We start from the raw sequence: 25285 nt of genomic DNA, 5'->3' as shown, positions 1-25285 counted from the left end.
AATACTTTTTTGCCTTTCCCTTTGCCCTTGAGATCTTTTACCTTTTTTTTTCTATTACCGTCCTCAATACATGTCCTCAAACTCGGTGCAATTTTCATGCATCCAGAACATGCAACTATTGCATTGTATCCAATCTTCCATCAGTTGTGTCTTATAATACTACACTACAACCTCTGCAGTTATCTTTCACTGTCTACAGTTTCACTTTCAGAGGTATCATTGAAAACGATGGGAATTTTTTCGCAGCTGCTATCAGACAACCTACGAATTACCTTTCGTTTCTTAACAGTCTTTTTTTCCTTAGATTTATCAGTCTTAGTATTTGTTTTTATTATTTTTGGTTTTTTGTTTCCTATTTTCTTTTTCATTTTCCGTTTTGCAATATGCTCTTCAGATGTCAAAGGAATGCCTACTTGATTATTGCAAATATCTCGGTTTCTATTGCAAATACGTCAAAAGTGATCATAAACCATTTTATAGAAAATTTTATTGCCTACATTTTTTGTTTCAACCTTTTCTTCATATATTTTTATTCTTTCGAAATATATTCAAAAACAGGATTTTTGGGGTAGTTTTTATTCATTTTCTATCCCCTAAATTAAATTTAAATGTATGCTAAAATCAACCTATATTGAAAAATGCAGGCTTGCCTTTTGCATGGTAATTTAAATCCTTATTTTATTGGACTTGTTGAATGAATACTGTGTCATGGAATAGTGTCTAATAGTAATGGGAAGTGCTTATAGGTATGAAGTATTTTTAATTGATTTTCATAATGAAAGTCCTTCTATTTATAATTTTTTATGATTTGAAATGATAGAAAAAGTAATTTGAAAACTAACGTATTTAAATAGTTATTTATTATACAAGGGAAAAAATATTAGATTTTAGCTTGAGTAGGTATTTTTGCGAAAACCTCGCTTATTTGTTTCTGAGAAAAAATAATAAGTATTAGCTACATCATTCATCAAGGATCAAATAATGACTAAAATTAACAGAATAGTGACCATTGCCACCATTAGAGATGGGCCCAAAAGAACTGAACTGGTTTTTCGGAACAGGTATCAGTCAACTGTTCAGTGAACCTGTTCTTTTCATTGAACTGAACTTGTTCAGACGGTGAGTGGCTATTCCAAAGACGCTCGCGCAGGTTGGTGCTGGAACTGGATGGGACCGCTCTGTGACCTGTGCTCTCGACTGCACTGAGCACTGACAAGTCATAAATGTTTTCCATGAAATTTTGAACATGCAAAAAGAATTAATTAAATACCTACCTGTTGCAAAATCGTAGGTCCCTGTCTCTGTGAATTCTCCTCAACGTGGGTTTTTCACTGTTTTTCTAGTGGGTAGAATTTTCACCGTGGGGTGTTTTCTGAGCATATGACGCTTTCAATTAGTCACGGAAGATTTGAAGAAAATAACCTGCTTGCAAATTTCACATGTTGCTAGTTGCATTTGTTTCTCTATGATTGAAAAAAAAATCCAAATAGAGCTTAATTTTTCATTTATTTTACACTAAAATTCAGCCTGTTACTGAAATAAAACTCTAGAACAAGACGAATGGAGGGAACGTATGGAAATTCGGAACCACTCGGAACCGAACGCTAAAAAGTGACCATGACGCAAGATGAGACGTCATTTAAGAATAGGTGAACATGAACAGTTAAAAAGAACAGGTTTTCGATAAGAACTGGAACAGTTCGAACAAGTTCTTCAAATTTAACTGTTCAGTGCCATCTCTAGCCACCATTTTACGGCAACGTCAGAACTACCCCCACTCAGTCTAATAACTCGTAAAACTATTTCTGAAACAAAAGCGCACACCACATTCACCACAGGTAGATTCGGATACTATATTGCATATAGTCTAAGAGCCAGTGAGCGGCTACCTGCATGTATTTGACCAGACTTAGGTTTTTGTACATTGAGGCCCCTATACCTACCGTACATGATATGGGACCTCACTAAGCCCAAAGTGGTGGACGCGGTGAGTGCGCAGGTAGGACAGGTATAAATTTTTTAGTAATTTTAAATGCATTTGACGACGTTTGCCGTTTTGATATTTTGAAATATATTACTATTGTGAACGGAAAATAATAATGGCTGAACATTACCTCGCGTTCAACATTGTGGCAGACATATTTGAAAATGTTAAAAATAAATGTTTTTTAAAGTAATTGACGAGATCTGCCATTGATACATTTCACTTATTATAGTTTCAAAAACTTATATTGATTAGGGCAGAAGTATTCAGTGCGTACAAGCATCAGAAAATAACAAAATCTGAGATACTACCCGGTCAGATGTCTATGTATTACGATAACTGTTTTACATCAAAATAATGTATTTATGATTTACTTAATCACTCCAAAGTATTACTATTGTACCCATTCTAGCCTATAATAGTTTTTCTGATATTTACTACGTGCCATTTGAATAATATAAGATTTATGCCTGAGAGGGCTCTATTATAATCCCAAATCTAATGGTTTCCGTCAGATGTATTCAGTAAATTTGTCAACCTTTATATAGATGCCTCGTGTTGCGTGAATTTAAAAAAATTGATAGTGTTGCTTTATTTTATTTTGTTCATTGGATTATTAATTGTTGAATATTTTTGACATTATGTCGAGTGAAATAGATAAAGTGCAGTGTGTTTTTTGTGACACATCAAAAACTGAAAAACTAATAATATTTTCGGAAGAAACTATGGTAAAATGTCGAAATATTTTGAGGTTACGAAAATTTCATAAATTAAAGTACAACGATGTAATTTTACCCGGAAGATATTTTTGATGCGGCTATCATAGTAGTTGTTATAAGACGTTTACAGTTTTAAAAAATATTTTTTTTGTCAGATGCCAACAAAAAAGTTTCATTACAAAGTACGTCGTCGTCTGCGACTGAACAACCATCAACATCAGTTAATAGTTCAATAATTGATGATGCAATGGTACAGGATTCCGTTTTGAATGACGTGAACGTTCCTGAGATAGATGAAGTTTTAGAAAAAAATATTGAAGACGCACTAGATCAGCCGTTCGAGAAAATACAATTGGAAGATTCAGCAGCACCATTAACTGTTCAGAATCCTGAAACTGTGGCTTCAGCAAACCTGAATTTGTGTTTTTTTTTGTGATAAAAGAAATAAACAATGTAAGTCTAAGAATGAGCCATTACGTACTTAAAAAAAAATTAATTTCATATAAATATCTTATCAAAGTTGGAACCAGATTCTGGAATTCACAATGAAACTTTGATAAAAATACAAAGTGTTGCCTCTGATGAAGTATACTATCATGATGTTTGTCGACAAAATTTTAGAAATCACAAACGGTCACTGGTGAAAAGTCCTTTCCGTACTTCATGGCATATCTCTCAGAGACACATGAAACCGTTTATAGAGAAATTTGTTATTTAATTGAGGAGAATGTCATAAAACGGGGACGTTGTTATTTTTTGTCATATTTGCATAAAGAGTATCTCGATATGTTTAAAGAATTGAGTGAAGGTTTCGATGCAGCATCAATATTTGCCGCGCATTATTTACAAGAAAAAATTCACAAGAAATTTAATGATAACATTCAAATTTTGATGTCAAACAAAAAAAAAGTTGTTGCTCCTAAGGGCGTTTCAATTATTGATGACATTATTTGCGCACATAAAAGACCAAGATACCTTGCAAGCAGCTGCTGATATTTTGAGAGAGGAAGTTTTAGGAATATCTAAAACAAAATTACCTGATTATTTAACTAGTCAACGACTAATTAAAGGTGAATATTCAACACCACCAATGATTTCAGAGTTTTTTTCGACAATATTCCTGGTAAGTTGATAAAAATCAATTCTTTATCGAATATGTTCAAATCTATTTATAAATTATCAATATTTTACAATTTACGTTTAATTTTTACAGAATCTGACTCAATTGATGATGAAGATGATTTACACAACGATGAACATTACCCGGATGATGATGAATGAAGAATAATGAATACTAATAAATATGTATGTTACCTAAACATACCTTGATATTTAAAATTTTTCCGTATTTCATCGTCTTTTTTATCGCCAAAATTTTTAAATATTGTATGAACTACATAAAAAATTTCAATTTCAATAAATGCAGTAATTAAGTAAATCATGAATACATTATTTTGATGTAAAACAGTTATCGTAATACATAGACATCTGACCGGGTAGTATCTCAGATTTTGTTATTTTCTGATGCTTGTACGCACTGAATACTTCTGCCCTAATCAATATAAGTTTTTGAAACTATAATAAGTGAAATGTATCAATGGCAGATCTCGTCAATTACTTTAAAAAACATTTATTTTTAACATTTTCAAATATGTCTGCCACAATGTTGAACGCGAGGTAATGTTCAGCCATTATTATTTTCCGTTCACAATAATAATATATTTCAAAATATCAAAACGGCAAACGTCGTCAAATGCATTTGAAATTACTAAAAAATTTATACCTGTCCTACCTGCGCACTCACCGCGTCCACCACTTTGGGCTTAGTGAGGTCCCATATCATGTACGGTAGGTATAGGGGCCTCAATGTACAAAAACCTAAGTCTGGTCAAATACATGCAGGTAGCCGCTCACTGGCTCTTAGACTAATAACTTTATTTACGTTATTCGTGTAAATGTGTTTATATTAAATAAAACGCCCAAACGAGTTGGGCTCCAAAAATTAGTTATAGACTCATTTTTGTTGCTCCTCTCCACGGAAATCTTTAGTAAAAGGCGAAAGATTTATTCGCACTGAAGAGAAACCAGAGTAACTGACTAATTTTTTCGTGACTACTTGGCAGGCTTCGCTGAGTAAGATGTTGCGAACCGAAAGTGCTGCGCTCTATCGGATACGGAATGAATTCCTATTTCCTGAAGTGTGACGTAACAGTTCATAATCGTAACTGCTGTAACATAGCCAGCTGTTTATGGTCCAGTCATCTTAGTCAAAGTTAGGTAAGTATCTAGGAATTTGAGATACCCAGCTATAAACTCGTATCAACTTGTATCTTGACATCCTAAAAGTTGCCTCAAAACCTACATGTGGTAGGGAGTAAGCGACTATTTAAATCTAAGGTCAAAGATCACAAAAATCGATTTTTTGCAAATATCTCATTTCCTGTGAGTTTTTCGCGATCTATACCACCAATCAATATTGTTCAAAAATGTTTTTTCTGTGTTGAATCATTTTTCAGATAGAGAGCGGAGAGCACACGGTTTGAGCATCATTTAAGGTCAGCCGGTAGTCTCGGTCATAGACACGTCATATAAAGTTTATCAATTATTGATAAATACATAATTAATAATAATTTTCATTTCTTATCTCATTTAATGATTATATTTATTAACAAATAAATATATCTATTCAATAACATTTGTAACCGATTCCTTAAATTAACTAAATATAAGGGAAAAACTTCAATCATCTTTTGTTTCTGCACGCATTAAGTGGCTGTGATACGACTTCTGCACTTTTTATAAAAGGAAATGAAACCTTTTTAAAAGCATTCGAAAAACGCCGAATTTGAAAAACAAAACTGTCCGGTTCAAAGATTATTTTAAAATGGAATTCAAATCTTGTTTGCAAACTATAATGCTCCAAAATCTGTGGTTAGTATCGATCATCTTCGTTATGCACAATACGTCAAGTCTACAAAACTGAATAAACCTGTGCAGTTATCAAATATTCCAGCAAGTGCAATATTATCAAGTTCAAACTTGGTTAGGGAATGATTTGTTCAAACTTGGTTAGGGAATAATTTGGAATCCCAGGAATGGAGTTGGACAATGCGTAACTTATTTCTGTGTAATAGGCAAATGTCGTTGAAGACGATAAAGAAGAGGACTTTGAAATACTACATCTTTCGGAAGACTTCAAAGAAGAAGAAAATTAAAATTATAAGTTGTAGTTCTAGTTATTATCAAATTATTTTATTTCCACAGTCACAAATGTATGGAATATTTGTAATCAAAACAATAATTAAAAATTTATTTCATTATTTTTTTATTCATTTAGGGAGTTATCAATATGAATTACGTTAGAATTGAAAAATAGTTCAAGTATTTTCCTTAACAATTCTATAACTACACGGGCAGGTAAGTGTTATTAAATAAATCGATACCTAATTAAAAATATATAGTTAAATAATTATTAAACATAATGTAATAGTTATTAGGAAATGAAAATTATTAATAATTATGTATTTATCAATAATTGATAAACTTTATATGGCGTGTTTTTGACCGGGACTACCGGATGACCTTAAATGAAGCTCTAACCGCGCGCCATCTATCTCGAAAACGATTCAACGTAAAGAAATTTTTTTTGAACAAAACTCATAGAACATTTTATCCTCTACAACATTGGTAGTGAATATAAACAGCGAAAAACCCATAGAAAACGAGATATTTGCAAAAAATGAGCAAATATCTGTGCAATGTGCAATGTGACTTACGACCTTAGATTTTAATAGTCGCGTACACCATACCATAAGTACCATATGTAAGTTTTGAGACAACTTTGGTTGTCAAAATAGAAGTTTATACGAGTTTATAGTATGATATCTCAAAATTCGAGATACTTACCTAATTTTGACTAAGATGACTGGACCATAAACAGCTGGCTGTGGCCAGTTACAATTATGAACAGTTACGAAACACTACAGGAAATAGGAATTCATTCCGTATCCGATAGAGCGCAGCACTTTCGGTTCGCAACATCTTAATCAACGAAGCCTGCCAAGTATTCCTGAAAAACCATTAATAGTCACTCTGGTTTCTCTTCAGAGCGAATAAATCTTTCGCCTTTTACTAAAGATTTCCGTGGAGAGGAGCAACAAAAATGAGTCTATAACCAATTTTTGGAGCCCAACTCAGTTGGGCATTTCATTCAATCTAAACATAATTACACGACTAATGTTGTCTTTGTTTTAACATTTCAAGCAATTTAATAAAGTAAATAGGTATATCCTTGTAAACTGGTGTGAATATTGGGGACATTGTCTAAGGATTTATAGACAATTGCTGGGATGCGGTTTTGTTTCAGAAATTGTTTTAGACCGAGTGGGGTAGTTCTTACGTTGCCGCAAGATGGCGGCATTGGTCACTATTTCTATTAATTTTAGTCATTATTTGATCCTTACTAAATGATGTTGCCAATAATATTATTTTTTCTCCGAAACAAATAAGTGAGGTTAAAGCAAAGAATCGCGTGAGTTGACTTCATTGAAATATTAGTTTTGTGTCAAATTTGAAAAATTAGACATGATTCCAAGTTCTCATCGATAAGACGATGTCTCAATTTACTCTTGATAATCTTCATGTTTGAAAAAGATTGTTCGCATATATATGTAGAACTGAAAAGGAAAAGAACAGCAAACGCGAGCTTTTTCAGCTGATCATAAGAGTAAGGAATACTATTTCAATTGTTGAAAGTGATCATGTCTTTCTTCTCCAAGTCATTCAAAGCAGACTACTTGTGTTGTGAATTAAGATTATATTTTTTCTTCTCCAATATTTCCAATTCAACACAAAGACGTTCGATTTTAGAGCGCCATATCTCCTTTTTTTTTAAATCCAGCTATTGTATTTCAAAGCTACCGCTGTAAATTTCAAAAGGAGAAAGTTTCAACTCTGTTGCATTAAGAGGATTTTTGACAAATGCTAAAGTTACTCTGCTGTTTTTAAATCCCTGAAACCTGCTGAGAAATGCTTTCCTCATATATAAAATTATTGTTTTGAAATGGTGTTTATCAATAGAGGAATTATTTTCTTGGCGATACTTCAGTAGGCTTGGAAAGTGAAACAATGTTTCCCGTTCAAAATTCTCTTATTCATTTATTAGTTCTATAAAATTACGCTGGACGTACTTAAATTCCCTTTTTTCATGTTTTGAATACTATTTTGTTGAACTTTACTTATAACAGATTTACCTGGAGGCCAATCTGACTTCGAACTGACTGCTGGACCTTCTGTTCTTCAAAAGCAAATTGATATCTCTTCATTTAAAATAAGACCTTAACCGTAAGCTCCACCACGAAAATTGACTAACCGCCCTCAACGTAAAAGAAAATGCTGTGTCCTCACAGACACGTCAGAGAAGAAAGCGTTACAAAAAGAATATGAAGAAAAGTTAAATAAGATAAAGAAAACACAAAAGACTAAGAAAGGCAGGGGAAAGGGCAAATGACTAAAGATCGGGAGAAAAACGATAAGAGAAAGATAGTTGAAAGACAAGGGATAGAAAAAGTTAACTAGCCCCAATCGGAGGTGAGTTGTAACACTCGTCAGTTTTTCATCAAACCCGTTTCTACAAAAAGTCGTTACAGGTTTGATTAAAATTTTATTTGAAATCGATAATTGAATAGTTGTTAATTGGAATAGTACCGCTATATTTTCTGAGTACCAAACAAGTAAGCTTTCATAGCCAAGAGACCACAAATTGTTACAAATAGCTCCCCGCTCACTTAGGAACTGAGTGCGGAACATAAACGAGTATCTACTGTAATAAGTCACCTACCGGACCGTAACATTATGGTCTGTAAATTGAATATCTGAACAAAATACGCTTTACAGATTTCGAATCTTGCACCATCTATCAAAATATGTAGAAAGTTGGATCAATGGCATTTTTCATGTAGAGAGTTTTTGACTAAACAAAAACAAATTGGTCGAAACACTATGGTTTCTACGCATCTTGATAAGCCCAGAAAATAATACTGCAGTAATATTGAAATAAAACTCCATGGAGTTACACAACCGTTATTTTAACACTTCGACACGTGTTTCGATCACCAAGTGATAATCTTCAAGACGAAGATTGAACTGATTAATCTTCCTTTTGCAAATGATCACTGGATTATCGAAACACGTGTCGAGGTGTTAAAATAACGGTTTGGGGTTGGGATAAAACTCCAGTAATATTAATTATTACACCAAAGGTTCCAAGCAGTGCATCACAAGCCCAGAAAAGAAGAAAATAAACTTTTAATTGAATAAATGAAAGCTTGACGCAAAAATTACCTTTTTTATAAAAAAAAATATTTTTTTCTTACAATGACTTATGTCAAATTTAAGATACACATTGTATTGCATGGAGAAAACGAAATTCAAAAACTAACTGTAACATAACTAGGTACGAACAGAACCACAAAAAAAAAGATAAATGAGAACTAACACTTGAAAAAATATGTATATTTATGATTGAATATGATATCAACATATACATATAAAAACAATACAAACAATAAATATTTTTTCAAATTAATTCGGAATTTTTGTTTATTTTTTTCAAAGCATTCGGTAGCTCACTGTGAAACTTGATACCTTTTTGATAAATCGAATTTTGCCCAATATTTGTTTTCATTTTCATTAATTTCAGATTGCCTGAATATCTGATATCCATATCATGGGATTGAATAAAACAATTAGTCCACCATCTACGGGAGTCAGCCCTATTGAATTTAGGTGACATCATTTTATTTTCCATACTATTTTCAACCAATCCTTTTATTTGATACCCATGGGGAAGTATGAAAAAACTAGTTCGCCTTCTTGGACGATACACCAAATTGGATTTAGTGTGACGTCATATTATTCGCTTTCTTTTCTGTACTTTTTGATTCGATACCCATATCATTGGGGTTTCTAAAGAACAGTTCGCCATTTTGGATGTATCATGCATACATCCAAATTATACGTAATTGTGAAATTGTAGCTCAATCGGTTGCAGGTTACCTGCTTCAAAATTCAGTTGCAAGATATGTCACGAACTAAAATACATACATACAAATATGGCAAGTTAAATAAAAACTTATATTGAAACTATACATTATGTGGATAAAGGATAAACAAAATCTCCGATACAATGATATTTGACTTTTCTGGGCAGCTATCAATGTTTTACTTGGTACCTATATTTCAGGAACCTAGCGATCTCATTTTACATAGTTACCTACATACCAGCACTTAATTTCTAATTGTATCTCAAGAAGAGATATTGGTTTGTTTGGTACAAATTATTCACCTACTAATTCAGTGATTCAATAACGAGTTAATAACGAAGCCCAAAATTAAAAAACCTGTATACAAAATCTCAGTCACACATATACCTATTTGTTTGTTTGAAGGTGATTGACAATGTTTCATGATGAATTTCACTAGTTCGGACTTCCATTGTCTACTATATAAAATGATTTGAAATCCCTGAAACAACTAAAAAAGAAGAATTAAAAATGAATAGCTGAAAATAAGAATTATATTAACCAAAATAAACCTGAAATGAAATAATAGTGAAATAAAATACAAGTAAAAATAGAAAGAAAATAAAAATTAAAAGTGAAGCGATTCCAAGTCACGTTAGTTCACGATGTTTCGATTGTAGATTGTAGATACTAACAATCGAAACGTCGTGAACTAACTGACTTGTAATCGCTCCACTTTTTATTTTTATTTTCTTTCTATTTTTACTTGTATTTTATTTCACTATTATTTCATTTCAGGTTTATTTTGGTTAATATAATTTTTATGTTCAGCTATTCATTTTTAATTCTTCTTTTTTAGTTGTTTCAGGGATTTTAAATCATTTTATATAGTAGACAATGGACGTCCGAGCTAGTGAGATATACCTATTTGATTTGTGGTTTATAGATCCAATGAAAATTAAATAACAAATTTCTTATTAAAATGAGAATTTTGGCGCTGGTGAAGTTTAAGTGTGCTTTAAAACTGTTTTTAATTGGCAGTAATGTATTTTTCATGATGGAGTTAATTTATATAATAAAATATCTAAGAATATAAAAACAATGAATTACAAGACATTCAAAACACAACTAAAAGAATAATATTTTGAAATAGATTGACAGTTTTGTAGTTTCACATATTTTTATTTGTTTTCTTTTGTTTATTTTTATTTGTTGTATTATTCTTAGTACCTATTTTTTTTTCAATTCGTATGTAGCATTGTCCCTACTATAAATATGTAATGTTTCTTGGGATTAATAAACTTCATTCATATTAGTTGAATTAATATTTTATTGTTCTGTGTATTTATGACTAATTCATATTTAGGTTATACTGTCACTGTTTCCAGTTGTAGCCTGTACATCCTGGAAATGAATAAATTATTATTATTATTACTATTATATACAATTCATACACATCCAAAACTACTATGAACTTGTTCTCATTTATTCATTGCAATAAACCGAATTTTAGTTTTTACCAATACTTTCCGGGTAAAACGTGCTTTCACATCTTTCATTAGAGCTACCATTCACCATCATCTTTATTCTTGTACGGTTGCGTTACCTGTTACCGTTTGACGAGAAATTCAAACCAAGCAACAGCTATGGATTGTTACATCATACTTCACGGGATGGAAATTCATTCCGTATACGGTAGTGCGCAGCACTATCGGTTCGCAATATTATACTTAGCGAAACATGACAAGTATTCTCGAAAAACCATTAATAGTTACTCTGGTTTCTCTTCAGTGCGAATAAATCTTTCGCCTTTTACTAAAGATTTCCGTGGAGAGGAACAATATATATGAGTCTTTAACTAATTTTTGGAGCCCAACATTGTTGGGCAATTTATTCAATTAAAACAAAATCTTCTCAACACCTTTATATACAAATTTACAAGTTCTGGTATTATTTTTTGATTAAACAGTATAAAACAAAGTCTCGCTACCCGGCTCTCTATGTTATGTTGAGATCTTTAAAATTACGTAGCGGATTTTGGTGCGTTTTTTTAAAAGATAGGAGTAATTCAAGTGGAAAGTTATATTTATTCAACATGCACAAATATAGTAGAGAAATACTGATAATTGTAGAGGTTTCTAATGTGATGTCGTAAATAAACACATTTAATTGCGCTTACATTGCAAACGCTGGTTGAACCCTAAGAGATAGATCAAAATAATGTACTTCATGTACCTAACTATAACCGTTCTCGAGCTATTATTTTTTTTTAATGAAAATGCTAGGTACAATTAGAAACTAAATATACATCTAAATTTATAGAAATCATCCCTTCGAATTCTGACCAAGCATAAAAGTGGTTTTGGGCTATTTGGCTTTCTCAATATTATACAGAATGTTCAAAAATCATTGTCACTTTGTTTAAGGTGACTTTTTTATTTCAAATAGAACACTATATTTTTTGGTATGAACAATATAAAATTCAATTACCTTTCATTTCATTTTGGGGTTTCCTGTACCTACCTAACTCAGATAGTTTTTCAGATATTGGCTTCTTCAAATAGTAGTTCTTATTTCAATGCATTCTTTGAAGCAAAATAGCTTTGAAACGACATTCATTCAACTTGTTGAAAGAATTCGCATTGACAGTTTTTGTGTTTTACGTTATTCAAAACATTCACTGAATTATTACCGTTGAAAATGAAAACTTATCCTATTCAAGAGCGGATAGATATGATTTTAGCTGTTGGTGAGGGTTTGAAGAATTGCCTTTTGGGTGTATGCCCAAAAATAACCAGACCGGAATCATCCAAACAAGTTGATTTTCAATCGATTGCTACATGAATTTCGTAGGACTGGAAGTGAAGCTTATGAAAAAACAAAAACAACAAACTCTATCATTGGAAATGAAGAAAATGAATTTCTTATTATGGGATCAATCATAGAAAACCTTCATGCGAGTCAACAACCAACAAAGGTCGAGAAAGATACAGGGATAAGCAGACGGAGCATTTCTAGGGTAATGAAAAAATAGAAATTTCACCCATGACATATTCAGATGGACCAGGAATTAGATGACGAACAAGTTTTGTATATCGGTTCTTGACAAGTTTAGTTGGGATGAACTTTATTTTAGTAAACAGTTAATATTTTAGATGAAGTGAAGTATAATAACAATTGTCAATGAGAATTATGTGGACAAATCAAATAAATATCGTTTCAAAGCAATCTTGATTCAAAGAATACATTTAAATAAGAATTACTATTTGAAAAAGCCAATATCTGAAAAACTATTTAGGTTAGGTATAGGGAACCCCAAAATGAAATGGAAGATAATTGAATTTTTTATTGTTCAGATCAATAAAATACAGGGTGTTCTATTCGAAATAACAAAGTTTGTCCAAAATTATAAGAAAGTGACAATGATTTTTGAACATTCTGTATAATATTGAGAAACGGGTTTTGTCGAAATCAATAGCCCAAAACCTCTTTTATGCTTGGTGAGAATTCAAAGGGATGATTTATATGCATTTCGATGTTATTTACTTTCCAATTGTACCCAACATTTAAATAAAAAAATTAATAACTCGAAAACGGTTATAGTTAGATACCTACATAGTCCCTTGTAACACAGGGGTGTTCCATTAAAAAACAAAACTTTGATATGTCACACTTTTTGAGCCACCCTGCAGACTCCAAAATGATTTTTTCTGCAGCCTTAACCAATATACATATATTGAAATGGAAAAATTCCTGAAAATATCAATTGTTTGCTTTTACAGGGACCGTGTCGTATGCCCCCCTGAATTGTACATTGTACCACGTTTCTTCTCAGAAAAATTTCCCACTGAGCCATTTTAAGGAACCACGTTTGCTTATCTACCGGTTAGGAAATTTGACAAACCCCAATGAGTTTTCAACTGATGGTACGTTCCAGCAAGATGAGCTACCGCCTCACTACAAAAGACAGGTTTCAAAGTGTCTATATATGAACATTTTTCAAACTAGTCGATAGGCAAACATGGTCCCTCTGAAAGATCACCTGATATCACGCTTTTAGATGTTTTTGAAGAGATATGTGACATCTGAAGTGTACGATATATAACTATGGACAATTACACTGTGCCCAGAAGAAAATGATAACCAGCCAACAAGTGACCTCACAAATTGGTACAGAGAATCAGATTGTTGAAATGGGTGCCATGAAATTGATGGGGAAAAGACGCAACAAGATCATGAGGCAGTCTGAGGGAAAAAATGTATTTAGTTTATAGTCAATATACAGGGTGTTAATTAATAATGTACCATAATGTACCAGGCGATTCTCTAGGTAATTTCAAGACGAAATGTTCATATAAACATGGGTCCGCAAATCCTTCGTTCTCAAGATACAGGGTGTTAAAAAAAAGTTATTCGTGAATATCTTAAATATCCTTTACCTAGTTTTGTTTATTTATTAAGTCCAGTGGCGTCTTGAGCGGGATTTGAACGAATATTTTTCACTTAAAAATGTACGTCAACTTTTTTTGTCTCTTGATTTTTTTTCGTATCTTATTTAGTTTTTGAGAAGAAAGTAGATCTAATTGCATGTCCCTGGACCTCACAAGGAATAAATAATATGGGAAATTAAATGCTTCTTTTGGAAATTATTATTTTTACAATTTTTCATTATATACTAATAATGTAACAATAACAACAAATATTAAATAACATTAACATCTAGACTAACGAATTGCACTGAATTAAGTGTTGGAAATGGCCTCCTTCGGCTTCAATACAACCGTCTAGCCGCCGCATCATTGAATTTCGCACTCTTCTGAAAATACCATAAATAATAATCAAGGGTTGCCATGGAAAACGATTGCAGCATTTAATAAATAACTTGACAGTTGTTGTCAACTTTATAAGCTTTTAATTTATAATTGTTATAAAAAGTATGTGTAGTGGTTATTTTTCGAACCATTTTTGTAAAACATGGTTCAATTTACTAACAGTGAAATGGCAGATATGCATTTCTGTTATGGAATGGCTTACGGAAACTAGAATGCTGCAAGACGCATTAACCATGAAAGATTTCCTCAGCGTGTAGTGCCTTAAAGAAAAACTTTTGTACGTCTCCATGCACGACTTTCTGAAACAGGCAGCTTTAAAAGATCGACGGTTGTCATTGGGAGGCCTGCAATGGTACGAACAGTTCAAATTGAAACAGCTGTTTTAAATGAGATTGAAGTAAATCCTCAAACCAGTACTTGTAAAGTAGCTGAAGAACTGAATATTACCCATGTCACAGTGTGGCAGATTTTAAGAGCCCAGCAGCTATATCCGTATCACATGCAACGTGTGCAAGCTCTATTGCCCAAATATTTGCCTGTAAGACTAGCTTTCTCTAATTGGTTACGCGGTAAATAAGTCGAATATTGTTTACAGATGAAGCTTGTTTTTCTCGCAATTCAATTATTAACTTCCACAACAATCACATTTGGGCTGAAAACAATCCACACGCCTTGATAGAAAATAATTTTCAAGAACAGTTTTCTTTTAATATTTGCGTTGGAATTGTCGGTGACCATCTCATTGGGCTTCACTTCCTTCCACCTAGACTTAATGGAGAAGAATATCGAAGGTTTTTAGAATTTGTTTTACCTGGACTTTTAGAAGAAATTCCAGTCATGGAAAGATTCCGTATGTGGTACATGCACGATGGTGCTCCACCACACTTTAGTGTAGTTGCACGGCAATTTTTGGATGAAAATTACCATAATCGCTGGATTGAGAGAGCAGGTTCACACCCATGGCCACCTCGCTCGCCCGAAATGAATCCCTTAGATCATTTTCTCTGGGGACACCTTAAAGCGTTGGTATACAAAACTGCTATTTAAAGTGAAGAGGATTTACGGAATAAAATCATTAATTTCAGAAGAGTGCGAAATTCAATGATGCGGCGGCTAGACGGTTGTATTGAAGCCGAAGGAGGCCATTTCCAACGCTTCAATTCCCCATATTATTCCTTGTGAGGTCCAAGGATATGCAATTAGGTCGACTTTTTTTCTCAAAAACTAAGCAAGATTAGAAAAAAATCAAGATACAAAAAAGTTGTATTTCTAATTGCTCAATCCAAAGAAATAATGAAAATCACACAAAAGTCAGTGGCGTACATTTTTAAGTAAAAAATATTCGTTCAAATCCCGCTCGAGACGCCACTGGACTTAATAAATTGAATCACGTTCGGGCTAAATTAGCTTCTTAATGTTATATACACTATTGCCAAATTACAACAAAATTATTTTTATTTTAACACCCTGTATCTTGAGAACATTTCGTCTCAAAATTACCTAAAGAATCGTCTGTTAAATTTATGGTACATACTTAATTAACACCCTGTATTGCTGGTCGCCAGTTCTTCCAGAGCTTTCTATATTTGAAATATGTTTCTCGTCGATCTTCATGTTTCGAATTCAGTTATCGTCGTATTTCCTTCATTCATCAATTCGACTCCTTCGGTCAAGTAAAGTTAACAAAAACAGTTTATTTTTCCAAGAAACATACAGTGATTACCCTGAGACAAATATATAACAACATAAAACATGTGTGAATTTTGTAAAATATTATTTATAAAACACCTATAACAGTTTTTATTATTTCTAAAATGATTAATTCGTATGACAGGGTAAATCGCATCGTTACTTAATGCGTAATGGCGCCAGTTTATCTGGCTTCCCTTTCTCTCACGCATACGTCAGCGGAAGGCAGGCTCCTCCTCTCTCGTTGGACAGAAGATCAGTGTTTAATGTGCATCCTGTTGACAGTATTATAAAAATCTCACTAGCAAGCATGTAATATTCTTTTATTGTGTGAAACGTGGCTTAACAATGATGATACTAATTTTGTGTATGTACATTATTAGTATCATTATTTAATCCTATAAAAGTAACAATTGGCAAAATTATCAATAAAAGATTTTATTAATAACTTTCCCTTTCATCATCATATTAATATACGTAAAATTCAAGTAATAACCTAAGCTTTCCTCATGTTGAACAATTTCAATATTAAATAGTTCAACTCAGATCAGTTGAAGTTACTAGTTTTGTCGGGCGTCCGGAGACACCCACGTTTTTTTTCAAGCCTTAGTTTGCTGAAATTGTAAAAGTATATGGCTAATTTTTATAAAAGGACAATTGAATTTCAATGTTTAAGTTTCTTTTTGATAGTAACACTTTTGCCCTAATGGTAAGCACAAAACGAACTGGGTTGCATATATTGATGGTGCAGCTGGCTAGTTATTGAAGCGATAATACATAGAGTGATCTATTTAAAATAAAAAAGTTACTGGGAGACTGAAATTCGACAATGTTGCCTAGGATGCAATTTTCATTAGCCATGTTGAAGATTTGATGCCCATATGTCAAATATATTCCGAGATATTGAGAGCAATCAGTTCATACAATTCAAATTATAATACATGATGATTATACATTTATTATTCTACAAATCAAAAATGTTTCACAAATGTTGCAACTTAGGGTATGATATAAAATAATAATATATGAGATAATATACAGTGCTTTTCAGATAAAAGTATCCACCTTTAATAACTTTTGTAATACTGGTATTTAGGAAAAATCCAAAAACACGTCAATTTATGTTGGAAGGGGCAAGCATTATGGCTTATTTAAACTTACTGGAAAAGCCACCCCCTCACCCCTAGCATCATCCCTTTTTTTTAAAATTACTTCTCACATTTTTTATGTAAAATTTGGATACTCCTCTTTGAGTTGATTTCAAAAATGTATAATACTTGTAGGTTAAAGTGGTTAGTTTATGAGATAACAATTTTTCTTTTAATAGCACAAATTTTACTTATTTTTTACTTTCACCTTATTTGCCTGTACTAAAATGGATTGTGCAACAGTTCAAACTCTTTAATCTGTTTAACTGTGCTATTTATTCTACTTCAAAAATCCAAACAACAAAAAACTCTACTTTTTATTAAAGTTTGACATTGTCAACTAGAATTTGTAGTCACTATTGATAGTGTACTTTGATACATTATTTATTTTGTTTCGCTGAAATGGTTTACTCTTTGCAAGAAAGAATTGAAATTGTAGGTTTATACTACCAAAATAATAATTGTGCAAGAGCTGCTGCTAGAATATTTAACGAATTACATGACGGAAGACATGCAACTCATAAGTATGTAATTCAACTGATGGAGAAATTTTCCACAACAGGGTCTGTTTGCAATAAAGTGCATAAGCGAGAGGGACTCGTAAATAACGAAGCAATCCAAGTGGCAATTTTAGGGCAAGTCAGCTTAGAGGTTCAACAACCCCAATCGTTGTCAACAATAAGTAGAGTAGAGCGATCGGTGTTTCATCTTCTACAGTTTTCCGAGTTCTATTTAAATTCAGGTACCACCCATACAAAGTTAAGTTGGTGCACGAGTTGAATGAAGATGATTTTGATCGTCGTCTAGAGTTTTGCGAATCAATGACGCCGTTTATGAATAACAATCCACAATTGTTAAACAATATTTGCTTTTCTGATGAATGGTCATTTTCATTAAATGGCTTAGTAAATAGGCATAATTGTAGATATTGGGCTGAAAGTGATTCACATATTATGCGTGAATTCCATACACAACATCCCCAAAAGTTAAACGTTTGGTGTGGTATCCTAGGTGACCACATTGTCGGACCTTTCTTCATCAACGGAAATTTAAATGGTGAATCATATCTTGAGTTACTCAGGGAAGGGGTTGACCCACGTATTACAACAATAATAGAAAATGATGATAACCTTTCCGAAGATTTACTGGTATTTCAATAAGACGGAGCTCCCCCACACTATGCTATGCCTGTCCGACAATTTTTAAACGAAACATTCCCCGCTCGTTGGATAGGTAGAAGAGGGCAGATGATGGAGTGGCCACCTAGGTCACCGGATTTAACACCCCTAGACTTCTTTTTTTGGGGGTATTTAAAAACAAAAGTTTATGCCACCCAACCAGAATCTCTGGATGATTTATGAGAGAGGATAGAAAATGAATGTCGACAATGAAATCCAGCCGTATTAAGCAATGTCAGAGAGGCATTTCAAAATAGATAATACCATTGTATGGAAGTGAATGGTACTGATTTTGAACACTTATTGTATCTTCATAATAAATAGAACAGTTAAAAAGGTTAAAGAGTTTGAACTGTTGTACAACCCATTTTATTACAGGCAAATAAGGTGAAAGTAAAAAATAAGTAAAATTTGTGCTATTAAAAGAAAAATTGTTTATCTCATAAACTAACCACTTTAACCTACTACATGTAGGTTAAAGTGGTACATTTTTGAAATCAGCTCAAAGAGGAGTATCCAAATTTTACATAAAAATATGAGAAGTAATTTAAAAATAAAAAGGGATGATGCTAGGGGTGAGGGGGTGACTAACAATTTAGGTGAATGATTCTCAACATTGTTAATTTCAGATAGGGAGAAATAGAATAGAAGAATACTTGTAGTAGAAAATAGTCAAAACATGGATGGGAAAAGTAGGTCAACAGAAGAATAACGAAATAGAGAGCGTTTCAGCTCCTAGGCTAGATTGACTGAATGGTCAGCAAATATTCTTTGAATTTATGACTAAATGTTTTTTTGGGTAAATGTGAACAGGTGAACTATCAAGTTTATAGATATTATTAACGCATTATACCTACGACACTGTAAGAGAAAGATTGACAGTATATTTTTTTGGAATGTTTTGGGATCGTAAGAATTGTTTGTCGACGAATGTGTGAATAGGGAGAAGTAACCGACGTGAATATATTGTAGTATTTGAAATCTATATGATTTCGTCGTTTGTTGTAAATAGTGAGCATTTAAGTTGTTTAAGTTTTCCTGTAACGGATGCGTTCAAATTTACGAACTCCATAGATAAGCATATATAGGTCAAACACATGATGATTGTATTTTCTGGATATGACGTATTTCTGAGCAATTTAGGCAAGGGCTATAATACTGCATTGGAGTGCTTAAAATGCAATAGTATTAGAGAATCACACATAACTTTTTTAATATCAACTGGTAAATACTGCCTTTGAGGGTAAATTGCTTTCAAAGGAGTCATAAATCTCTGAAACGCAGAGATTTATCGATTGTCAATCCTAAACTTTCATGAGATTATTCGATAGGTATTTTTGCATCACCGATTATTAAATTTACATGATTTTTCAAAAAGTTTGATAAATTTTCATTACTGAATATCAAAGCCACTGATTTTTTGGATTCATTTTCAGAGCATGATCAGTTAAAATTTTATATAACGATCTAAGATCATCATTGATAAGCTCTACTGATAACTCAAGATCGGAAGAATAAATAATATATTTGAGTATCGTTCGCATAAAGATGTTAGCTACAATATCTTAAAATATCTACAAAATTTGAAGTATAAAGCGTAAACCAAAGTGGCCCTGAGATGCTTCCCTGAGGGACTCCTGAAAGTAACTTTCGACAAGTTGACTCTTCATCATCCGGTTTTACCAAATGTGTTCTATTATATCGGTCGGTCGGTAGCCGGTCGGTTCGACGTGGGTGCTTTGTTCACTCACTCAAATCGACCTCTGTGTTGGTCGATGGTTCAAGCCCCAGGCCTAACGATTGATTTTCATTTGCAATCGTCCAACCCGTGTTAAGAATCACACGTTAAAATATAAGACCTTGTTAGTCCTCAGCTCGCACAAGTTTCGACCTCTGAGGGTTGTCGCTCGTAAGGGTGCGACAGCTGGTTAACGGAAAAACAGATTTTTTAAACAGATATACATAGATACGAAGTCATTAACATACATGCTGAGTGACTAAATCCCAAATATTACGATTTATCAGTTTGAATGCCTTCGAGTAGTTGAGCAAAATCAATATACCTATTCACTTTATTTTTATGATTAGCATCAATAATGTCATCTAACACATCAGCCATAACTGTCGCGCAACTGTCACCTTGCCAAAACCCTGATTACTTTTGAGGTTGTAAGTGATTACAAGTCAAAAAATCTCTTATCTGAGTTTCCATTCTCAATTATTCTTAAACGAATTGGAAGCACACTTATTGAACGAAGATTACTGAACTCCATTGGGTGATTTATTTTAGGTAAAAGAATAATTTTTGGAGATTTCCATGATGTGGGAAAATAATTTTTTATCAAACATTGATTTATTATGTGAGTAATGATATGCACAATCAAAGGACAACATAAATTAATGATATCAATTCTCAATCCGTCGTTAACAAATACTTTACACTTTTTTGGTGCTTGCAAGTAAATTAAATGAATAATGGTATCATTAAAAATATTTACTTTTGTGTTTCAGTTTAAAAAATAGGATTCCAGAGTAATTCTTGTAGATCTCTAAAAAAATATTCAGTATTTATATTTTGTAAAGACCTATAGGTAAATTATTTTTTGAAATAGATTATTCGGCAGATCTACAAACAGTTTGAATTTGAATTGGCAACATAAACGTCAGCGATCTGATATTCAGCTATTTTTTACACTCGAACAGTATTCATCACAACTAAAATTGGTAATGATCAAATTTATCAGTGATACAGACCTATTAGAAATTCTAGTAGGTTCGTTGACCACTAACCAAATTAATCCAAAATAGAGCTAAACTCCTTGACTACATAAGACACATATTTATATTAAAATCACCAACACATAGGGTCAGTGTACTGGTTCTCGGCCTTTTAGTGAAAAAAACGACTTTGTTTTAAAATTAAGTACAGAAAACGGCTTTAAATTGAAATTTGCTTCGAATGAAAAATATTAAGTCATGTGTTGTTAACAACCTCCGAAATGTTTTTTTTTGTTACTTCAAACCTTTCGGCAAAGAAACCTGAAAAACTGAAAAAAATGCTTTTTTTCTGGTTCTCAGCCACCCCACACAATTCTCGGACATTTTTATATCAGTTCTCGCCCATCCAAAAATCTGTCTCAATAAGTAGGTATATAGGTAATTCTTTATAATTATATTTGTAATGTTAACTATAGAATGTTTATGTGATCAACCAACAAATAATTATACAACTAGACATATAAAAATATATTTAAAATTCTTATTTTCAAATATTGAAATATATTACTAACACAACTTAAATCCTTATTCCTTATAGGTATTTCAATGTTAAATTTCGCACATATCGCACTTGTAATCTTTGGCGGCAGCAATGCTATATGGAATCTCGTAAAATTCAGTACACTTTTTGTGATACCATTTGTCGCAGAAGTCGCATCCTATATTCTTGTTATCTTCGTCTTCTGTGTCACTGTTTAGTACATCTTTGCATAAGTTACATGGTATTTTCTCATTACTTCTTGACTTGTCATTTGTATTTATTCTGTTAGTAGATTTTTTCTTTGCTAATTTCTTCTCTTGTTGTTTATTTTCTCTATTTTTTCTTCTTTCTTCTTTACGTTTTTCTATCTCAAATTTTTTGAGCTTCTTCTCTTCATCCTTTCTCTTATAATATTCCCTCCATTTATCACTACTAATTGCACTAGGTGCTTTTTCATTCTTTACCCTGTTAGTATTTTTACTTCGTTTCACTGGTTCGGGATAAGTTAGATGGTTTGCAAATGCATCATGTAGTTTGCATTTTGCTTTTTCACTAGAATTTTTCTTTCCTTTATGATCATTTTTGTTTTCGTATTCATTTTCCTGTAACCGATTTTCTGTCTTTTGTGAAATAATATTCTGTTCATTTTTCTCTTCATTCGGGTTTTCTATTTTATCGTTCTTTTTTAGTATTTCTTTGCCATTTTCATAATCACTTCTCTCGTTGTTAGCGCTTTCTTGGTCAATTTTATTTTCTTGCTTATCATCGTGTTTATTTTTTTCGTCATTTTTTTGTGTTTGAATGTCATTTTCTTTTCCATCTTCGATATTTATTTTGTTTTTCTTAGAGTCTTCTCTTCCAAAATTGTTATTTTCATCCTCATACTCCAGCATATCTTTATCATTTTGTGTTGCGGAACGGCTAACATACTCATTTTTATTTTCTTAATTTTGCCTCACCCTGTACCCTCAAAACGACTTCATTATGATTGCACCCTCTGTGGTGTGTTGGAGCGATGAAAAGGGACGAACAGTGTTGTTGTATTGTTTTTCTGTGTGGTTGATTGTCCGCCATTTCTCGACTGCCCAGTTCAACTGTGAATATTCGTTGTTTGCTGATAATATTTGTTTATCACACCGCATAATATCGTGCTTCTTGATATACGGATTAGCTTCGATTCCAAGAACTGGTACCAATCTCAGGACTCTGATGAGACAGTCGCAATCCACTCAAGGTAAGTCGTCTTTGAGGGATTTACTTTAACATTTGTTAAGTATCATAACGGTATACAGTCCCTACTATTCCTATTACCGTTCCGTTACATGGTCCTTCGAGCCGCGATTAGAATCATTCCTGTTAAGTCAGAGTTTTCTATAAGAATTTTTTTTTATATCATTCGAAAGAAAAAAATTTTTTTTGAACCGCTCATTTTTGAATTTCATTCTGAAAATTGCTAATTTCAAAGTGACTCTCTCAAATCTGCATAATTTTGTGAATTCCGTAGCGAAATTATAATTTCTAATAAACATAAAATTGAATTTTCGTCTCTATTTTTATATTCTTGCCAAACAGTACTTTCGTTGAAAAGTGGAAGTGTATCTACAGCGCATGACCAACTAATTATCTTGCGCTCAACATACCATTGCTCCGTCGATCGCTGAACTGCTTTTATATTTTTTGGAATTCCTCAATTCCCGCTGTCGTTTTTTGCTCGCGTTTTTATCACCTGTTACTTTCTGAGTATTCCTTTCGAATTCACTTTGTTTATTTGTTCCCATATCAAAATGGATAAGGTTAAAAAATACAAAATTTATCGTAATTCTGCTATAAATGAAATTACAGTATTGAGAGCCCTTTCAGATAGGGTTAAAACTGATAAGTCTATTCGAACTTTATTTAAAGTTAGATGCGAAGAGTTGGACTCGATAAAAGACGAGTTCACAAAACAGCATAATTGTATTATCAGTACATTGCTTACACTTCCAGATGAAGATGCCGCTCCAGAGGACGCGGTAAAAGAAGCGTTTCTTGCAGAGTTTTACGCTGTAAAGGCTGTTTATATGGAATTCATTGATGACGTGGTTAATACCACACAGGCACCTGTTTCATTTCTTCAAACGAGTACGAATTATTCTAAAGTTAAGCTTCCAAAAATAGAACTTAAAAAATTTTACGGTGAATATAAGAATTTTCCATCCTTTATCGATCATTTCAACTCAGTTATTCACAATAATGATACCTTATCGAATGTGGACAAATTCGATTATTTGATTTCTGCTTTGCAAGGTCCGGCCTCAGGAATTGTAAGGACATTGAAAGTAACAGATGAAAATTATGAAATTGCATACAATGCATTGAATAAACGTTATTCGAATCGGAGATTGTGCGCCCAAGATCTTTGGTATGAGATTGATGGAACTTCAAGAGTGAATGGTGATTGTTCTTCTTCAATCCGAAAATTATTAGATACATTCGAAGAAAATATAGCTTCTCTCAAATCTATGAATTTTCCCACAGATGAATGGGATTTTATGTTGGTTATGATGCTTTTGAAACGTTTAGACGATAATACAGTCACCATGTTTGAAATGAAACATTGTTCATCCGAAGTTCCAACATTTTCAGTTTTAGTTGAATTTTTGAATGACCGCTGTGTTACTCTTGATACTTTGAAAATTTCTCGTACTCAATCGAAAAAAGCTATTGGCATATCCAATACTAGAACATACAATTCTCCAGCTCGAATAACGTCTTTATTTGCGAATAAATCTCCTGCATCAAATTGTTTATTCTGTCAGGAGAGTCATTCACTTTATACATGCCCAGCTTTCGCGAATAAACTACCTTCTGAGCGTTATAACTTTTGTAAAAACAAACATCTATGCTTCAATTGTTTGAGTAGATCACATGATTTGAATAAATGCCGATCGACTGCTTGTTGTAAAAAATGTTCTTCGCGTAGTCATCATACTCTTCTACATTTCGATAAAAATCCTGCTGTGGGGGGAAGTGGTGCTACTTCATCCACAACTACTTCTGTGGAAATTATGAATGCCAATCAAGATAATTCTCCTCATCTTACCGCTACTAGTATTCTCGCTGCTTCGAATGTTACTGCCAAATCTCATAATGTTTTATTGGCAACCGCTCTTATTGATATTTCCGACAATTCAGGAAACTATCAAACCTTTCGCTGTTTAATTGATAGTGGAAGTATGAGTTCGTTTATCACGAAACGAGTTGTAATGCAATTGGGATTGCCAAAAAAAGCCTTTTCTATTGAAGTCAAAGCGTTGGGTTCGATGAAATCCTCGACTTCTGAAGGACAAGTTTCTCTTTCGTTCAAGCCCTCATTTAAAAATGAACCGATATTCCACACTGATGCTATTATTCTTGATAAAATATGTGACAATCTTCCCAATTTCCGCATTGAATACAAATCATGGAATCATAT

At 32.8% G+C, this 25285-nt stretch overlaps 2 protein-coding genes and 3 non-coding genes across 5 annotated transcripts in view; 3 read left to right on the top strand and 2 right to left on the bottom strand.

Moving 5' to 3' along the window:
- The window catches only part of LOC111514979 (sperm flagellar protein 2), a 101007-nt gene that overhangs the window by 59732 nt on the left and 15990 nt on the right, over nt 1-25285 (top strand). The gene's annotated exons all lie outside the window — the stretch shown is intronic.
- LOC111515301 (U5 spliceosomal RNA) lies at nt 4679-4796 on the bottom strand. Its single transcript, XR_002723514.2, has one exon. It is a non-coding gene; the product is annotated as a U5 spliceosomal RNA (small nuclear RNA).
- Nucleotides 6791-6906, top strand: LOC111515302 (U5 spliceosomal RNA). The gene has a single exon (XR_002723515.2). It is a non-coding gene; the product is annotated as a U5 spliceosomal RNA (small nuclear RNA).
- On the top strand, nt 11497-11612 carry LOC111515300 (U5 spliceosomal RNA). Its single transcript, XR_002723513.2, has one exon. It is a non-coding gene; the product is annotated as a U5 spliceosomal RNA (small nuclear RNA).
- LOC141485334 (uncharacterized) lies at nt 21114-22733 on the bottom strand. Its single transcript, XM_074181829.1, has one exon. It carries the CDS (start codon nt 22722-22724, stop codon nt 21900-21902), a length of 825 nt encoding a protein of 274 aa, XP_074037930.1. The 5' UTR covers nt 22725-22733; the 3' UTR covers nt 21114-21899.

The sequence above is a fragment of the Leptinotarsa decemlineata genome, unplaced genomic scaffold, assembly GCF_025532065.1.
Source record: "Leptinotarsa decemlineata unplaced genomic scaffold, Ldec_3_MD MMD2_tig00026316_RagTag_RagTag, whole genome shotgun sequence".
NCBI lineage: Eukaryota > Metazoa > Arthropoda > Insecta > Coleoptera > Chrysomelidae > Leptinotarsa > Leptinotarsa decemlineata.
This window is presented reverse-complemented; position numbering and strand designations above follow the sequence as displayed.